Source organism: Sturnira hondurensis, unplaced genomic scaffold (assembly GCF_014824575.4).
Source record: "Sturnira hondurensis isolate 20B ecotype Veracruz unplaced genomic scaffold, ASM1482457v3 Scaffold0004136, whole genome shotgun sequence".
Classification (NCBI taxonomy): domain Eukaryota; kingdom Metazoa; phylum Chordata; class Mammalia; order Chiroptera; family Phyllostomidae; genus Sturnira; species Sturnira hondurensis.
Window position 1 is genome coordinate 13,349,644 of NW_028076767.1, and position 16,224 is coordinate 13,365,867.

The following is a 16,224-nucleotide window of genomic DNA, read 5'->3' on the forward strand; positions in this document are numbered from 1 at the left end:
AAACAAGCCAGACACAGAAATGTTCTCCACGGTCATCTCCTCGGGGCTGACTTTTCCAGGACAGCAGTCGCAGGGATGTATGGGTGTCTGTGCGCTGTATGAAATCTGACCCTGCAGACACACACCTTCCGTTACCTAGTTCACCAAATACACGTCTAGGAACTCTACTCTCAGTTGGCCTTCACTGAACTGGAGATCTGAGAGGCCCCAGAGGCAGGAAAAAGAGACTAGATGCTTTTTAAGAGCTATTTCTAGTTCTCTGAGAAAAATTCAGGTTGTTTTAAAAATCAGTACTTCCTCCGGGCCTGTAACTATCACAGGAAAAAACGCAGCATGCATTTCCTAGCACCAGAGTTACACTATAGCCCCACTTGCTTGAATGCTGTAAGTTAATATTAAAAAAAAAAAAACATTTGAAATGAGTCCAACAAAAGTTTTATACAAAACCCTAACCAAAAAGTGGTGATGTTTTGTTTCTAACTTATTAAACATAAAAAATATTTTAATATAGTTAAATAACTTATTTTAAAAATACAGAAAGTTGAGAACCCCCTGCCAACAACCCAATTTCACACTCCCCCCGCTTTTAAAATTCTTTCTTCAGGAGAAGGAAGGGGCACTGTATTATCTGACCCATAAGTGCTGTAGTTACCCTCTGTCTGGGCTACATTCTAAGCAAACAGGAAAATGACCTTCCTTGCGAGTGCCTTCACATTTGAACTGCCAGGAAATTTTTGTGCCAGAAATACCTAATGTAGTTGGGATTCTTGGTCTGCAGGTTTTTCATCAGTGTGGCCACGGAGGCCTTGAACTGTGAGCCGGCTGTAGGGGGCCTCTTCAGGTTGATCTTGGCAGGGTTCCCTTCAGGGAACAGAGACTTGATGAGGGTATGGCCAGCCTTCCACATGGCTTGGGACAGGTCTCGATAGAGGAGGTCATTGTTTTTGTCGACAAATCCTTCCACCTGGTACAGCACCTATGAGCAACAACTGAGACTCACCAACTGACACACTGAGTGACAGAACACCAAACAACTGTGAAGAATAGTCCAAGGCCATCTACATTGCAGTCCCTTCTTTTTCTGTCACATCCCCAACACATTAGTCACACCTAATACAGAATTAGCCTCCAAGTTTAAATTTGTCTACATCACAGAGGAGTTCAAAATAAATTCTACCACCATTCAGGATCTGCAAGAATAAACTCCAAAAATGTTATCATAACATTTTCAAAGGATTTTCTCTCCCTCTCTTTCTTTCTTTTTCTTTCTTCTTTTTCTGGTGTTTGAGCAAATTTTGGGGGTTTTACTTTTTTAAATATTTTATTTATTTATCTTTAGAGGGGAAGGGAAGGAGAGAGGGTGAAAAATATCAATGTATGGTTTTCTCTCGTGTGTCCCCTGCTGGGAACTGGCCTGCAACCCAGGCATGTGGCACTGACTGGGAACTAAACCATGATCCTTTGGTTCGCAGGCCCGCGTGCAATCCACTGAGCTACACCACTCAGGGTGAGGTTTCACTTTTATTTTTCAGTTCATATGTGCCAATTCTAGTGAGTTTAGAAGTAGATGGTAAGAAATAAAGTAGAGATGACACTAAATTTTCACAGACATCCCAAGCCAGCAACAAAATTGACTAGAAAATACCTTTTAACAACATAGGTTAATGAATAAATTAAAGTAACAAGTTTCGATATTTTGAAATTACAGATAAGTTGGAGACTATATACTTTATTTTTACTAAATATAAATACATAAGAATTTTAACCTTTGAAGTTTGCGACCTTATTTATAATAAAGGAGGCATTAACTGCAATCAATAATTTTTTAGGATTCTAAAAATTAATATATTGTCAAAACTGCTTTTAACATTATATTTATATATAAAACAAAATCCCAAATATTAAGCAAATGAATAGTTGTTTTTTTTTTAAAGATTTTATTTATTTATCTATCTTTACAGGGGAAGGAGAGAGGGAGAGAAACATCAATGTATGGTTGCCTTTTGTGCGTCCCCTGCTGGGAGTTGGCCTGCAGGAAACTGGCCTGCAACCCAGGCATGTGCCCTGACTGGGAATCGAACGAATAGGTATTTTTTAAAGTATTTATCCCAGTGTTGTTTCAAAATCTGAGTCTGATTTTTTTTTTTTTTTTTTGCTAAATGGTTTGTGCTTTTAAAACCTTATTGTAAGTCTGCAGAGACTCTTAATTTTTTACTGGCAAATCCCCTTTATTAGTGTTGATAGATCTGTTTTTTATAGGATAGTTTAGAGCTTGAAAATAATAAAATCAATTTTTAAAATATATTCAAACTGATTAAGTTCACTGGCTTTCCTTTCAGCTATGAGCTTTAATAAGATATTGCTCAATGAGGTACAGATTCTATTTCTATTGCACATTTACTGATTCTACTATTTAAAAAAATTTTTACTTTTTCAATTAGAGTTGACATTCAATATTATATTAATTTCAGGTGTACAGCATAGTGGTTAGACATGTACATAACTTATGAAGTGATCTCCCACTAAGTCTAGCATCCACCTGACGCCACATGTAGCTACTACAATGCTATTGACTACACTCCCTTGATTTCTTCCTTTTTAGCTGCTCATTTTATCCTCACAAGTTGGCAATGGTCAAAAGGTCAACTCTGAGGCACAGTCTCCTCAAGGGAGTAAGTGCAGAACCGGCTGAGTGGGTGCTCGCAGCAACCCCGTACCTTGCCAGCATAATGCTGAATTCTGAAGCAGCTGTGAGGCAGGGACGTGTCATTGAGAAAGCGAGAGCACTTGCTCATCCTGCTCTCAAAGTGCTGGTGGGTGGCGCAGACTTGGTTCAGCTTTTCTAAGAAGGTCTCGTCGGTGACCGTGCCAGGCCTCAAGCACTCCTCGTCCAGCATGGCCAGGATTCCGTTTGTGTTCTGAGAGAAAGGAAACAAAAAAGGTTTCCTTCCTTCCTCACTGTATTGTGTTAACAATTAGTCCTGATTAATCATCAAACACAATCAACTTAGCCACAAGAAAATTCCATTCACTTATAACAAAAAGTAGAGAAACAAAACAAATAACAAATGTCACAGAAGTCTTCCCTCTTCCCAAGTGTCCCAGGTGTGCGAGTGCATGTGTGTGTGAGTGTGTGTGTGTGTGTGTGTGTGACACTGCTCCCCCCACAGACTCAGGAGTCACCTTAGCCACTGTCACTGACTAATGACTGAAAGTCATGTTGTTAGAAAGTGCAAATTAGACCTCAAAGACTCAAAAACAAAGATGAAAGTCAGAAACAAATGTCAATATAGTCTCTATAACATGTGGCCATAAATCAGAAAGAATGGTCTTCTAAGGCCATTGTTTGATTCATAGTTCAAGAAGGTAATTGGTGTCAGATGTTTCTAAATGGTCCCTGTGCTCAAAACAAAGTTTACTTTCCAGGAAAAAAATGTGAGTTCTGATACTGCTTCTAACAATCGATGCAATCAAGCTGTGTTTCAAGAATATCTGTTTAGAATAAAATTCTGCCTCCAGATAAATTTTCAAAATGGATGTTAAACATGAGTGAGCATTTGGTGTGCACCAGACCCTGTGATCACATTTATCCCAAGAGTAGTCAGCCCCATTAAGCTGAACCAAGAATTGGGAATTTTCTACTTCGCTACATAAAGTCTGCCGTTCCTTCCATATGTCCATACGTATACACTCCAGGAGGACGATTCACTCCACTGAGCACTGATCCACCCACTTCCGACAGGGGAAGTCCCCGCTGCTCTCCCCTTCTCCTCACAAGGCCATAACATCCTCTGACCAGCATTTATTCAATCTATACAAAACCCCAGGGAGGTGTGGACTTTCAGGAATCAAGTGTGTTCATAACAACATCAGCATAAACTATTGTTAGGTGATACAGGAAGGAAATAGTTCCAGTTCGTACCCAGGCTCCTACGTGAACTCATAAGAGTTTCTTCCATCACACGTGTAAGGGGAAGAATTTCGGCTGAGAAAATCTAGTTAAATTAAGTGTACTATCACTGTTCTTCTCTGCCGTCTTACACAAAAGTAATCAAGTGGTGTTATATTCATGAGGGAAAAATGTGCTGGTCATGACTTCTAAAAGTTAAACTTCCCATAGCAAATTACCTCAGGCAAAATGTTACCAGAAAAAACTGTTCAGAAAAGCCTCCAGCTTTTCTGGATTTTAGACTAGAATTCTGAATTGCTTAGAAGGATATTAGTATTCACATTCCACCATTGCTCAGATTTTCAAAACAAAGCTTACTTTTCAATGGAAAACTAGTGATGTTTTAGAATGTTGTTTTTAATGTTCAATTTAATTGAAGATATATCTTTCACAAATTGCTGAGAAAAGAAATACTGGTGACTTACATAATTTCTAAAAGGACTTGTTAAAGATGTGTAGAAGTGATTGCTGGACACTCAGAGGCCGCAGCTACACTTCCAAAACACAGCGCTCACCTACTACTCACATAGGAGACTGCAGAACAATAAATGTTCCGGATTGTTTCAAATTACCTCGTTATCAAGCCCAGTATTGTTCGTAATTCTAAGCCTAAAACAAGAGTTTCCAGGTTTTCACAAACATAATTGGTTTTCTGCAATTAATTCATTTACAATAAACCACAGACTATAATGTAAAAACAAAAATCTTAGATTCAGAAAACTTACTAAAAATTATCCAGGAACTTTTCACACTTTGAGCCCTTTCCCATTCATACACACATATCTGAGTCACCCGAGAAACCCCACGGCCGCCTGCGAAGTCGCACACACATCCCCTGCACGCGTCCTCTGAGCCGCACTGGCTCTGCACCTGGACCACTCTGGGCATCTTACTCAGCTCAGCTCCTGAGCTGGTCTCTTTATCCTTCAAGAGGATGTTTTTTAAAAAAATTAATAAAAAATTTTCCAGTCTGACATATAATTGACATATAACATTAAGTGTAAGGTGTACAATTTATCGATTTGATAACACAGTACTGTCAACATGCTGCACATTCCATCCTGGAACTTAATCCTCTTATTTCTGGAAGTTTATGCCCTTTGACCCACACTCCCTATTTCCTCCCTAGGCCCTGGCAGCCATCACTGTTCTCTGTTTCTATGAGTTCGGCTTTCTAGATTCCAAGTACTGATGGTATCATCCAATATTTCTGTCTTTCTCTCTCTGGCTTCTCTCACTTGGCGCAACGTCCTCAAGGTCTGGCCATGTTGTTGTAAGTGGCAGGATTTCCTCCTTTTCTCACAGCTGAATAAAATCCATATATTTCTATCACCTCTTCTTTAACTTCTCATCGGTAGATGAAGACTTAGACTGTTTCCATATCTTGGCCCTGATAAAAAATGCTGCAGCAAACATGGAATGCAGATATCTCTTCAAGATGCTGATTCCATTTCCTTTGGATATAAACCCAGAAGTGGCACTGCTGGATCGTAGGATTGTTTCGCTTTTGGTTTTCTTGAGGAAACTCCATAATGTTTTCCATAGCAGCTGCACCAATTTACATGCCCAGCAACTCTGCACAGGGGTTCCCTTTTCTCCACATCCTCACTGAAAATTATCTTTTTGATAACAACCATGGGACAGTAGGTTAAGAAGTTGCTAGAGGTTTCGAAAGGAAATAGATATTTTGATTTGGCAAAAACTTTTATGGTTGCCCGAGCCTCCCCTGACCAGTATTCACATGTACCCAGGAGCCATGGACTGGACCGGGACTCCGGACACACAAGCAAGGCTGGCATGTCTCAGGGCGTGGTGCGTGGCACCACGGTGTGTGAACATCATAAATGGGCTCTGTGATATGGCAACGGGACGAGCACAGCAGGGGCGTCAAACTCATTTTCACCGGGGGCCACATCAGCATTGCAGTTGCCTTCAAAGGGCCGAAATCACTTTAGGACTATATAAATGTAACTACTCCTTACCTGTTAAGGAGCTGGAATTACATTTGGCCCCTTGAAGGCAACCACAAGGCTGATGCAGCCCCGAGGGAAAATAAGTTTGATACCCCGGGCTTGGGGGATCCAGGCCAAGTACCAAAATGTCCAGCTGCCTACATGTGTGTTCAAGCCTTAGGGCTACAGTAATGTCTCCAGAACTGTAGTTCTCTGAAGAAAAGTGTTAAAATAGTGAAAATACTACATAAAGTTTAATACGGAGGGCAGTGAGATCATTTGCAAATAGTGAATTATATTACTAAGAAATTCTTCAGAAAACTGTACCTAATACTCACATTTTCTATTAGGTCACAAATGATGGCATTATTGAAGTAGTCAATGTGAGTCCATTCTATGTCCTGAAAAACAAAACAGAACAAAATCAGATTCCATATAATGACGCTATGACACTACCAGACATCAAATCAAATCACCTTTGTCCATCTTACTGTATTTCACTTCCTTTCTAAACATTTCCTTCATAAAATCAGTGCTACAAATATGTCATCTTCCAGTGCCCCAAACTTTCTAAGTTCAGAGTCCACCACGGACATGATCTGACTGAAATGAACACCCTTGACCTGTTCTGAGACGGCCTCTCATTCCACTCTCCCATCTGTGGCGATTTCCCATGCACTTCCCTGGCCCTGAGCCAAACATTTGCTCAACAGGCCCTTGGGTCAATATTACTTTGTGTATGTTTACAATGTTTATGAGGACATAAGTCAGAACTTGATCCCAAGAATCTAAGGCCTAGATTTTTCTGTTCTTAATTTGTAATCACAGGAAAAAATTAATTTTAGAGGCAAGTCTAAAACGTTATAGGGCAGTTAACTATTTCATGTGTAAAAACAATTCAATGCTAAGCCAAAATATTTTCAACCTAAGGAAAGACACAAGACCCTATGCTCTGGTTGTGATGCATGCTACAAAGCCAAATCTGAGGCCCAATGTAATCATTCTGTATTTGCTTACATTCTGCCCCAAAGTGTAAACATTTATTTTTCTTCTAAAGGGAAAAAAGTTAATTCATACAGCAAGCTGGGGATCTTCCTATATAGTCTTAGAAGTGTTTTAGACAATCTGTACAAACTGTTTTAAGTTACAGATCAAAGTTTGGACATTCTCTTTGTGATGAGAAGACAGGAAGAGAATTAATCTGGCTTTTAGGATGTTTATATTAACAAAAGGTGTCAGACGAGTATAAAAGTTTCTAAAGCATTATGACCATTCTAAAGAAAAATAAAATATTTATGATTTAGCTTTCAAGTAATGGGTTATTTTACAAAGTCACTGGGGAGAACAATCACATTAAAAATGTATATTGAGAAACAGAAAAAAAGAGGATTTAGTGTCTTTAATGACTTAAGATGACACTATAAAAATGAAAAATACATAATATCATTACTAAAATATTATGGCAATAAGTGAAAAGTAAACAAATATATAAATAATTGCCTCTTATTTTTGAAATAATTTTACACTTAGATAAAGACTATTTAAAAAAAATGAAAGAGTGAAAACCAAGTATGTGTTTTATAATTTGTAAAGGGATTTCTTATTTTTTAATTACATTAAGTGAGACAGTCCATAGGTAGCACTAGTAACTACCTGGCGTATGGTAAGCACTCCACAAATGTCACCTATTTTTTTAATAAATTTTTAGAAAATCAATGCTTTTCAATATTGAACACCAATGGTGACTGTTTGGGTATACAGTTCTCGAGTTTTGGTATACAGTTTTGGTAAACACATAGTGCGGTTTGCCACACAATCAGCCCCCAAATTTCCTCATTCTACCCCTCTGCAGTCACACTGTCTCATGCCCCCTACCCCTGGCAACCACCGGCCTCTGCCTTTATTCCTTTGCCTCTATAGCTTTGCCTTTTCTAGAACCACTATCAACAGAATCACACGATAGGTAGCCTTTTGAGTCGGGCTTCTTTCACCTAACATAATGCATGAGATTCATTCACGTGTATCAATTGTTTGTTCTGTTTTATCACTGTGTCGTACGCATGTCCCTAAATGGATGTTCCACAGTTGTCTGTCCACTCACTTCAGACTGTGCTTAACACAGTACCATTTCAAATCACTGCATTAAAATCCAGTATGACTCCAGTTGCCAAGCTGACATTTACTGAATGCCTATTACGAGTCCTGCATTTTTCTGGGCACTAGCAGCACAGCAAGCAAAGAAAATGCTAGTTAGCTTAGATGTCATACCAAACAAAGGTTCAAAAGACACAAGGTAGAATAACTTAGATAAATCTGATTTTAGAGTCATGTTTATACAGCCCTCTGAGTAAAGGGCTGTATAAAAAAGGAACATTTTAAAAACTATCAACATTACCTCCCGTATATACTCCTCCTGCTCTTCTTTAAGAGTAAGTTCAATGAAGATTTGTTGCAGCTTTTCATTACAATAATTAATAATGAATTGCTCGAAGCTGTTGTCCTGTGTGAAAAAAAATGGACCGCACCATTAGCTCCCCCATCATGGTGACACCTGACATCTCAATCTGGGAGAGACGGCACACACGCTCCCTCAAACCCAACTGGAGCCCTGCACACAGCTCCTGGGACAGGCTTGCACATCCCGGCACTCAAGGAATGGCTCACAAGAGAAGTGAACGAATGAAGTACGCACAGGGTGTGCAGTCTTTGAAGGATGAAGATTTTTAGTTGGCAAGAAAGCACCCTACACACGGTAAAAAATAAAAATAAATACATTTTCCCCTGAAGGTTCAGAAGAAAAAAAAACACTTAGAATCTTTTAGTACCCAGGTTCTCAACCTTTATTATCAGGTGTATCTTTGGAGCTCAAAGTCTTCCTCACCTGACCTCTTATCCCCCACCTTGTTGATTAGTTTCATATGTATCTGTCTCAGGAGACTGTACATTTCTAAGGGCAAAGGTTGACTATACACCTATTGCCCACCAATACATGCCCAGTACCTCGCACCCTGTAAGTACTCAACGTGTATTTGATGAACCCATGAATGAATGATGTGCCTACAGAAGAGAGACTTGCAGAAATCAGCACATCAAATCACCTCCCTAGTTAGAAACAATCTCTTCTCAGAAAGCTCACATACTTATCACCCATGACTCTCATGAGTAATAAATCGTTTCTCTATTATATTAGAGTCATCTCCTATGAAATATGAGGGAGGATCCATGCCTAAATCATTTCTGAACAATCCACAGGGCTTACTGTACTGGTGTACATACCGAGGGCACAAAATGGACATCTGTTGAATGAACACACTTCACTAAGAACCACATGGTCCAAGAGGTGGCCCTGGTGATAAAACTAGTTATTTTCAACTTTTTCCCACCTCTTTGCAGAGAGAGAGATGGTGGCATTGAGAGGATGGTACAACCCCACTACTGCTAAGCCTGACTGCTCTCTGAGTCCAGCCCTGGACTAAGAAATGAGCTATGAGGGCCTGCATGTCACAGCAGAACAGAAGCTCACCCCACCCTGTGCATACACAGAACTACTGCCTTTCAAGTCTCTCCATAAACAATAAAAGCAAAGATATCATTGAGTTTTTTGAAACTTGATCCTTCTGAATCAACTTTGGTCCTACCTAGGACAAGTTTGAAAATGATACTTACAAAGTGGCATCTGACCACATTCTTTCCTGGAAGTCAGCTAAGGACTTTTAATCATCAGTGATGAACCAATTAATCAGAGGGAAATTTTTAGCTAAACCATAAATGACACACATATACTATCACTGACCTATTTTTTAACCCTCACCCGAGGATAGATTCATCGATTTTAGAGAAAGAAAAAGGGGGAGGGGATACAGAGAGACATATACACATTAACATGGGAGAGAAATATTGATCAGCTGTCTCCCATATGCACCCCTGACTGGGTATCGAACCCGCAACCTTTTGGTGTATGGGACCAAAAGGTTGGTCAAAGGTCAAAGGTATTTCATCCAGCTGAAATACCCTGCCAGGGTTCAATGACTAATTTTTGAGTGTTAAATGTACTTAAGGATAAAGTTGTTTTTCTTTTTAAATCCTGAAGGCTCTTACTAAAGGTGACACAGTATTAATATTCAGTACTTTCAACAAATATAACAAATATAGTATTAGACACAAAGGCATTCCTCAGTACTCAGTTTCACATAAAAATTTTAAAAACCATAAACTCTAATCCTCAGAGATTAACAATTTGGATTAGAAGCTGAAGTCAATCTGGTAGAGGTACCTTATGATTATTATTATGATTATTATTACTATTATAATCAGTGTAGGACATTTCATATATGAGAAAGTCTGGTTCTTGACTTGGTAAAATATACCCTTATTAATGCTACCTCCACAAACAAGAAACTTATAAATAAAATTAAAATATTAATGGTCTATATGAGCAGATTTTTTTAAAGAAAACAAATTCATGGAATAAATCCTTTCTAGTAATTTAATAAGTCTGTGCCCACGAAGCTATTTTTTTTAAAAAAATATGCTAAATCTTCAAATGGTAACTAATGAGAAGAAGGAGGGGGAGGACAGCTAAGTGTTTTAGACACATTAAGTGGCTATGAACAGCTTAAAGAGAGTACACTGCAGGAACAGGACTATGAAATATGCACAAGCAGATTAGAAACCAGCGGCAAAGCTTCACAATTACAACACAACTTAAAGAGCACATTAGAGCTAAGCTAAATTTAAAAAAACTCCTGTATGAATTTTATGTTTTGTATCCACACAGTTAATCAATGGCCACTGACTGCAAAATTCACACAGCTGGAAAAGCTAGTAACAGGGGAGCATGCAACAGACCATCACTGCAAACAGTGCATACTTACTGCATTCTGGTGCAAAAAGGGACAGATCACACAAAATGCAGTCAGTTCTTAATTTGTAATAAACTGCTAAGAGTAAACACTTCTTGGTCATTATTCACAGGTGCAAATGAAAGATTTTACCATTTAGGCCACATTTCTGATCAGTATAACACTTTGAACCAAGACACATGTCCGATCAATTCAAAAGACAAGACCACAATACCTCCATACAGTGTCTGAACTGTGGTTCTGCTGGGTGAGACCTCTCCAGGATAAAAATAATCTGATTATTAAAACAATGACACCATGTGACTTGCTTGAAGTCCTAAGGCTTCAGAATCTAAAGCTTCTAATACCAGAGAAAATAAAATGTGTGTAACACATCCACCCAAAGAGTCAGGGACAGAGGCAGCTGGCAGGTCACGGAAAGAGGTCCAGCAAGATCCAAAGCATCCACCCTTGCCCACCACTGTGACCCGCCCCTGTGCCACACACCCTGTGTGTGTTTGAGGGTCTCCCTCTCAAACACACACAGGGTGGAGAGGAGGGTGTTCTGGAGATGGCCAAAGAACAAAAACTTGCCTCTCTGACCTTATCCTCTTGCTTAAAGAATAAAAACAAAAAGAGAACGGCACAATCATCAAGGCAAAAACCAGCTTATGCTACTTCCCCGCAGAAATATCTCCGCCTCTGTTGCAAACATACCTCACAGCCTCCAAAACATGCCGTGAAGCGCCAGGGCAATCATAATTGCTGAAAATGAAGGCAATCAAATTTCTTGTGATCTAAGTTTAAGTTGTTGACATTGTCCAAATTTGAGGGGGGGGGGGGTCAAGGAGACTTCACACATCCTTAAAAATAACTTGTAAAAACTTATAATCGGCAGAAAATGAAGGAACAGCCTGGTAACAGTTTATCTAGTTGCAACTTGTGCAGGTCTAATGCAGTCCTTCACGTTTACAGGCATGGAGCATCCTCAGGTATTCCTTTTACAAGCAGCTGTAAAATTTGGTCGCAAGAATAGGAGGGCTTCAAAGCAACTTGATATTTGGAAACATTTTTGTGTTTTTAAGAACCATGGGGCTGGCCCGCAACCCCTGTGCCGGGTGGGCGTTCTGTCCCGCATATCAGTCAGTCTCCTGAATCAAAGCTTCCGAAGGAAGAAGTGGGCAGCAGCTCACCGTATACAGTCAGCCCATGGATGACTCAACTCCTCTCTCTCTCTAGTTTGCTACCCTTGCTCCATGCATGGAATTTTTCTCCACTGTTCACCCACATTTATCCCTAGAGACTGAGTGATAAAACTAAAACTGTTGGGAACACCTTCAAACACCCACCTTCAGAATTTTCCATTACACACACACCCCTTGAAAGAAGCTGAGAACAAACCCCAGTCCCACTAGACAGCCCCGGGAAACACATGTAGCAGCAGCAAGGTGGTTGGCACCCCACTCTGTTTTACACTGGATTTACCAAGAGCTGGTGGAGAAGTATACAGTACAGCAACATTTTAAACTGTAGGGCTTCTTTTAAGAATTCTAGAGTTTGAGTCTACCCTTTCAACATTAAAGAAACAGAAAATCACACTCCCAGGAGAGCGCATAACTAAGTTTACACTCACAAGGACTGGTTATAAACTTTCCACTGGGAATAATTTTTAAAGATGGATCAAAAATATCAGCTTGTTACTACCTTTCTATGTTCTCAGTAATAGAGGAGGCTATATCTGATACTATTTAAGGCAGAAATTTAAACCTTGTCCTCCTTAGAAGCAATAAAACTGAAAGGAAGATGTAAAATAAAGGAGACAGCTCCGTCACATGTGCTGTTAGGATGGTGGGACTGGAAGGATCTTGCAAGTGAATGTTATGTGTAGGACATGGGAGAGCCGTTCAAACACAAAGACTGAGACTTGTTCAAGCAAAAAGTACTATTAATTACAGGTTTAACTGACTATTTCTTACAGTTCAACACTCTAGTTTGAGGTCAAGTTTTGGATATATCAAGTTGGGAAGGGGTTCTATATTTCATGAACAATGAAGTCTCTTGTGTAATATATAAAGTACATTTATATATTGCTTCTCGGCCTTTTGGCTAAGATCAAGTGTAGTATCTGTTCTTATCAGTTTAAAGTACATTTATATAAAAGTGGTAAAACTTTGAGTGTAATATCACTGTTTTGGAGGAGCTGGGTTGTATTACTGCTTTAAAATGTGCTGTTGGTCCTGGCAAAGATTTAATATATACTGTTCTTTTTAGGCATTTACAAAATTGAATGACAGGCTAATACTGTAGAAAACTTCCCTTTAAATATAGTATAGCATTTTTCTTCCAGGTACATACTCAAATGTGGTCAATTTTAAGAAACAGCATTAGAGTGCTCTTCTTAAATATTTTTAAATAGGCTTTGATTTAAGAAGCAAAAGCAAGAGTAATAATGAAAACTGGAACAGAAGGTGTAGTTTGTAACCAGAATCATTTTTCTTTTTAAAGCAGTTTAGGAAATTAGCCCTATAATCATGAAACAAACTTCCCAGGTCACACTGTTGCCCAACTCCTAGATTGTCTCACTTGGATCGTCATTGCATATCGCCTACCACATCCTTCCTGTGCACGGGCCACTTTTGGGGAGGTCAAGAGCCAATGAAAAAGGAATGCCTGAATCAAAATGACTAGCACTTTGTCCACGTGAAACCAGCCCAACTGTGTGAAGAGTTAAATATTCAGCCACTGCTGTTATTTCCCCGTTAAACTACCTGTCCATTTTAATACCCACCAGACAAGTACTTAGAAAAAAACTGAATCAATTTAGATTGCTCAACACTGCTTTGAATTTAATTTCATTATTTTAAAGAATGGCATTTGTTATTTTATAGAGGTGCTATAAATATTTTTCACAGATCAAAGGCCACGGGTTCAGTTAAAAGAACATTCAGTTTGGATGTTCTTTCTACACACTTAGTTGTGTAGAAAGAATTGGAGTGTCTGCATTAGCATTTGCTTCCTTCACAAAACTGGACTTTTATGTTCCAGGTTTCATAGCTGGACTGTTCTCCTCTATGAATTTCAAATCACTTCGCCTTATGTTTGGTGTCAGTATCGCACTAATCTGTTTTCCAAACTGACCTCAGATCACATGAGGCCAGCAAGGCTGAGCTATTCATTTGCTGGCACTGGAATGTTTGCAGTCAAATCATGTGTCATCATCCCATGGTTTAACGCATCAGTTTCCCTCTTCTGTTTAGAGAAGGACCAAGGTGAATGAAAGGTTTCCACCAGCTCAGCTGAAAAAGGTGTCCATGGGAACTGTCAGTAGTGCCATGAGGCAGAGTTAGAAAAACAATTTTTCTGGACCTCTACTGTCCAGTTTTTTTAAGTGTTGCCCAGGGTGTCCTAAACTGCAGAACTTTTCATTCTTGCAGACAATTTTCACTGAACAAAGGCAGAATTTTCTCTATGCTCTACCAGTTTCTTCCACACTGGGAGACAAAGATCAGCGACATTTTCCTTTTTGCCTTGAAATGGATTCTGAGCACTCCTTCCTAAGTCATACTCTGAGCCCTTGTACTTTATAGCTTGTGGTATTTTAAAGCTCCTTAAATTATCTGGCTTCCTAGTGTTCAACCCTATGGGCTTACTGACTATGTTCATATGTTCTAACTTTGCTGAGAATCCAGGAAAATGTAGGATGGTATCTGGAGTATGTATGTGAATACATTACAAGAAAAAAGATCTTTCTAATTCTATATCAAAGGGCACTTAAAAAATGCCCAACTGAATCTTTATTCTGACTTCCCCCAAACTAAATTTATCTATAAAATAAGGAATAAAGCTTTAAAAATCAAGATGTTTGGAAGATTAATCTGAGAAGATTTAGACAGGCAAATAAAGAGAACAATTAATTATAATGAAAAACAAATGTTAATGCTCTCAAGGAACTGGAAAAAAATCAAAACATTTACTGCTAGGGGAAAGAAATTAACGTCTAGTGATTTTATGGTCATGATAAGATTTCCCATCAACATATGACTGGCTGGATTTGGCCTTGGCTGAAATTCCTGTTTCAAAAGAATAAAAATGTAACCTGGTTGGTTTTAGGAGTAGTATACATACACAGACTAGGTTTAGGGAGGATGCACTGTCAGCGAGGCTGGACACTGTACAAGGGCATCTCGTGCAGAGGTCCAACACCAAGAACTGCACGTTGGTCTGGAATTTACAGTTCCCCCTGGAGATTCCTGTTCACATGAACAGTTGGCCTCAACTCCGCAGCGGGAATCAGCTGGGAGCTACGAGACACGGCTGCTGGGCCCCTCGCCCAGAGGGTCTGGTCGACTGGTCTGGGGTGCAGCCTGGACACCTGAATTTTCAAAAGCTACCTCCCCAACTTCTCAGGTGCTTCCAACGTGCAGCTGAGTTTGAGAACTACTGAACTGGAGTACTCTTCTGAAGAAACGAGGAATACCATTTAGAAACAGGCATTTTTAACAACCAAAGTCCCTAGTGTTGCCACAGTGAGAAAAATACTGATATAACTTGCCTAAGCCAACTGCCTTCAGGAGAATGGGCTTGGAGAGAAACTTGAATTAACCATAAGTGAAAAATATTCTTAGATTGCTAAAGGGCATTTGCTCAGTGCCAAGTGACAGTATGCTTCCACCCAGAACATCCAAGTCCTGTTCTCATTAGGTCTGTAGCAAACACACTTTGGAAAAGTAACCCTGCTTCCTGATTAGACTCTCCACCAGATAGGACCTGTCCTCGGCCTGCAGCAGACCCACCCCCTTGGGCTAAGAGAGTAAGCCCCAAGCAGGCACGAACACGTCTGTCTTATTCACCAATGGAATCTGGCTCCTAGTAGACACTACATAAACGCTTGAGAAATGACACCCTCGGGTCCCCCTGGGCAGAGCTGCTCATGAGGCATAACTCAGTTCCCTGAGTGCTGGGAGGGTCTCTTTTCCCACAGCTTACTAGAGCTCAGCCACAATGGAAGATGAAGCCAAGCCAATGTCCCATCATAATCCTACTTCACTCTTAAAAAATTTCATGTATTGTGACATGACATCAGGCACCTGCCCATTAGCTTAAGGATCAACAAGTCTGATCCTTTTTATATCTGGCAAAATGAACACAAAATAAAATCAGTTTCTTCGTTAGAAACATCATTGAATATATCTTTCTTCTAAGTTTCCAGTGAGATCCCCCGGCTTTTGCCCTATTCATGGAACCATCGAAATATAAATCAGCAGTGTGCCAGGTGAGAAATCTTTCCTCTGCCAGTTGCAAATAATGACTCTGACACACTGTTCACTTGGTGACAGTAACCTGAGATCTTTCTAGAAAGAAATGCGTTTCAGCACAGTGATTTCTGAGTATATTCAAGTGATTCTTCAGGCTCACAAACCTCCCATTCTCCTCTCTCACTGAAGGACCAGAAGCATTCCTTGGCAGACTCCACAAACAGGGT

General features: G+C 39.7%; 1 protein-coding gene and 1 pseudogene across 8 annotated transcripts in view; one reads left to right on the forward strand and one right to left on the reverse strand.

The window, feature by feature from the left end:
• The window catches only part of MYO1B (myosin IB), a 167,540-nt gene that overhangs the window by 30,587 nt on the left and 120,729 nt on the right, over window positions 1-16,224 (reverse strand). For 5 of the 8 annotated variants that reach the window (XM_037043735.1, XM_037043739.1, XM_037043733.1 and 2 more), the window contains 5 exons: window positions 10,776-10,781; window positions 8,297-8,401; window positions 6,240-6,302; window positions 2,718-2,918; window positions 750-976 (listed from right to left, as the gene is read on the reverse strand). In XM_037043735.1, the coding sequence (XP_036899630.1) occupies window positions 750-976; window positions 2,718-2,918; window positions 6,240-6,302; window positions 8,297-8,401; window positions 10,776-10,781 (602 nt within the window). The remainder of the gene's footprint in view (window positions 1-749; window positions 977-2,717; window positions 2,919-6,239; window positions 6,303-8,296; window positions 8,402-10,775; window positions 10,782-16,224) is intronic. The other 3 variants (XM_037043740.1, XM_037043734.1, XM_037043732.1) reach the window with 1 other exon arrangement.
• Window positions 12,829-13,002, forward strand: LOC118986079 (uncharacterized; annotated as a pseudogene).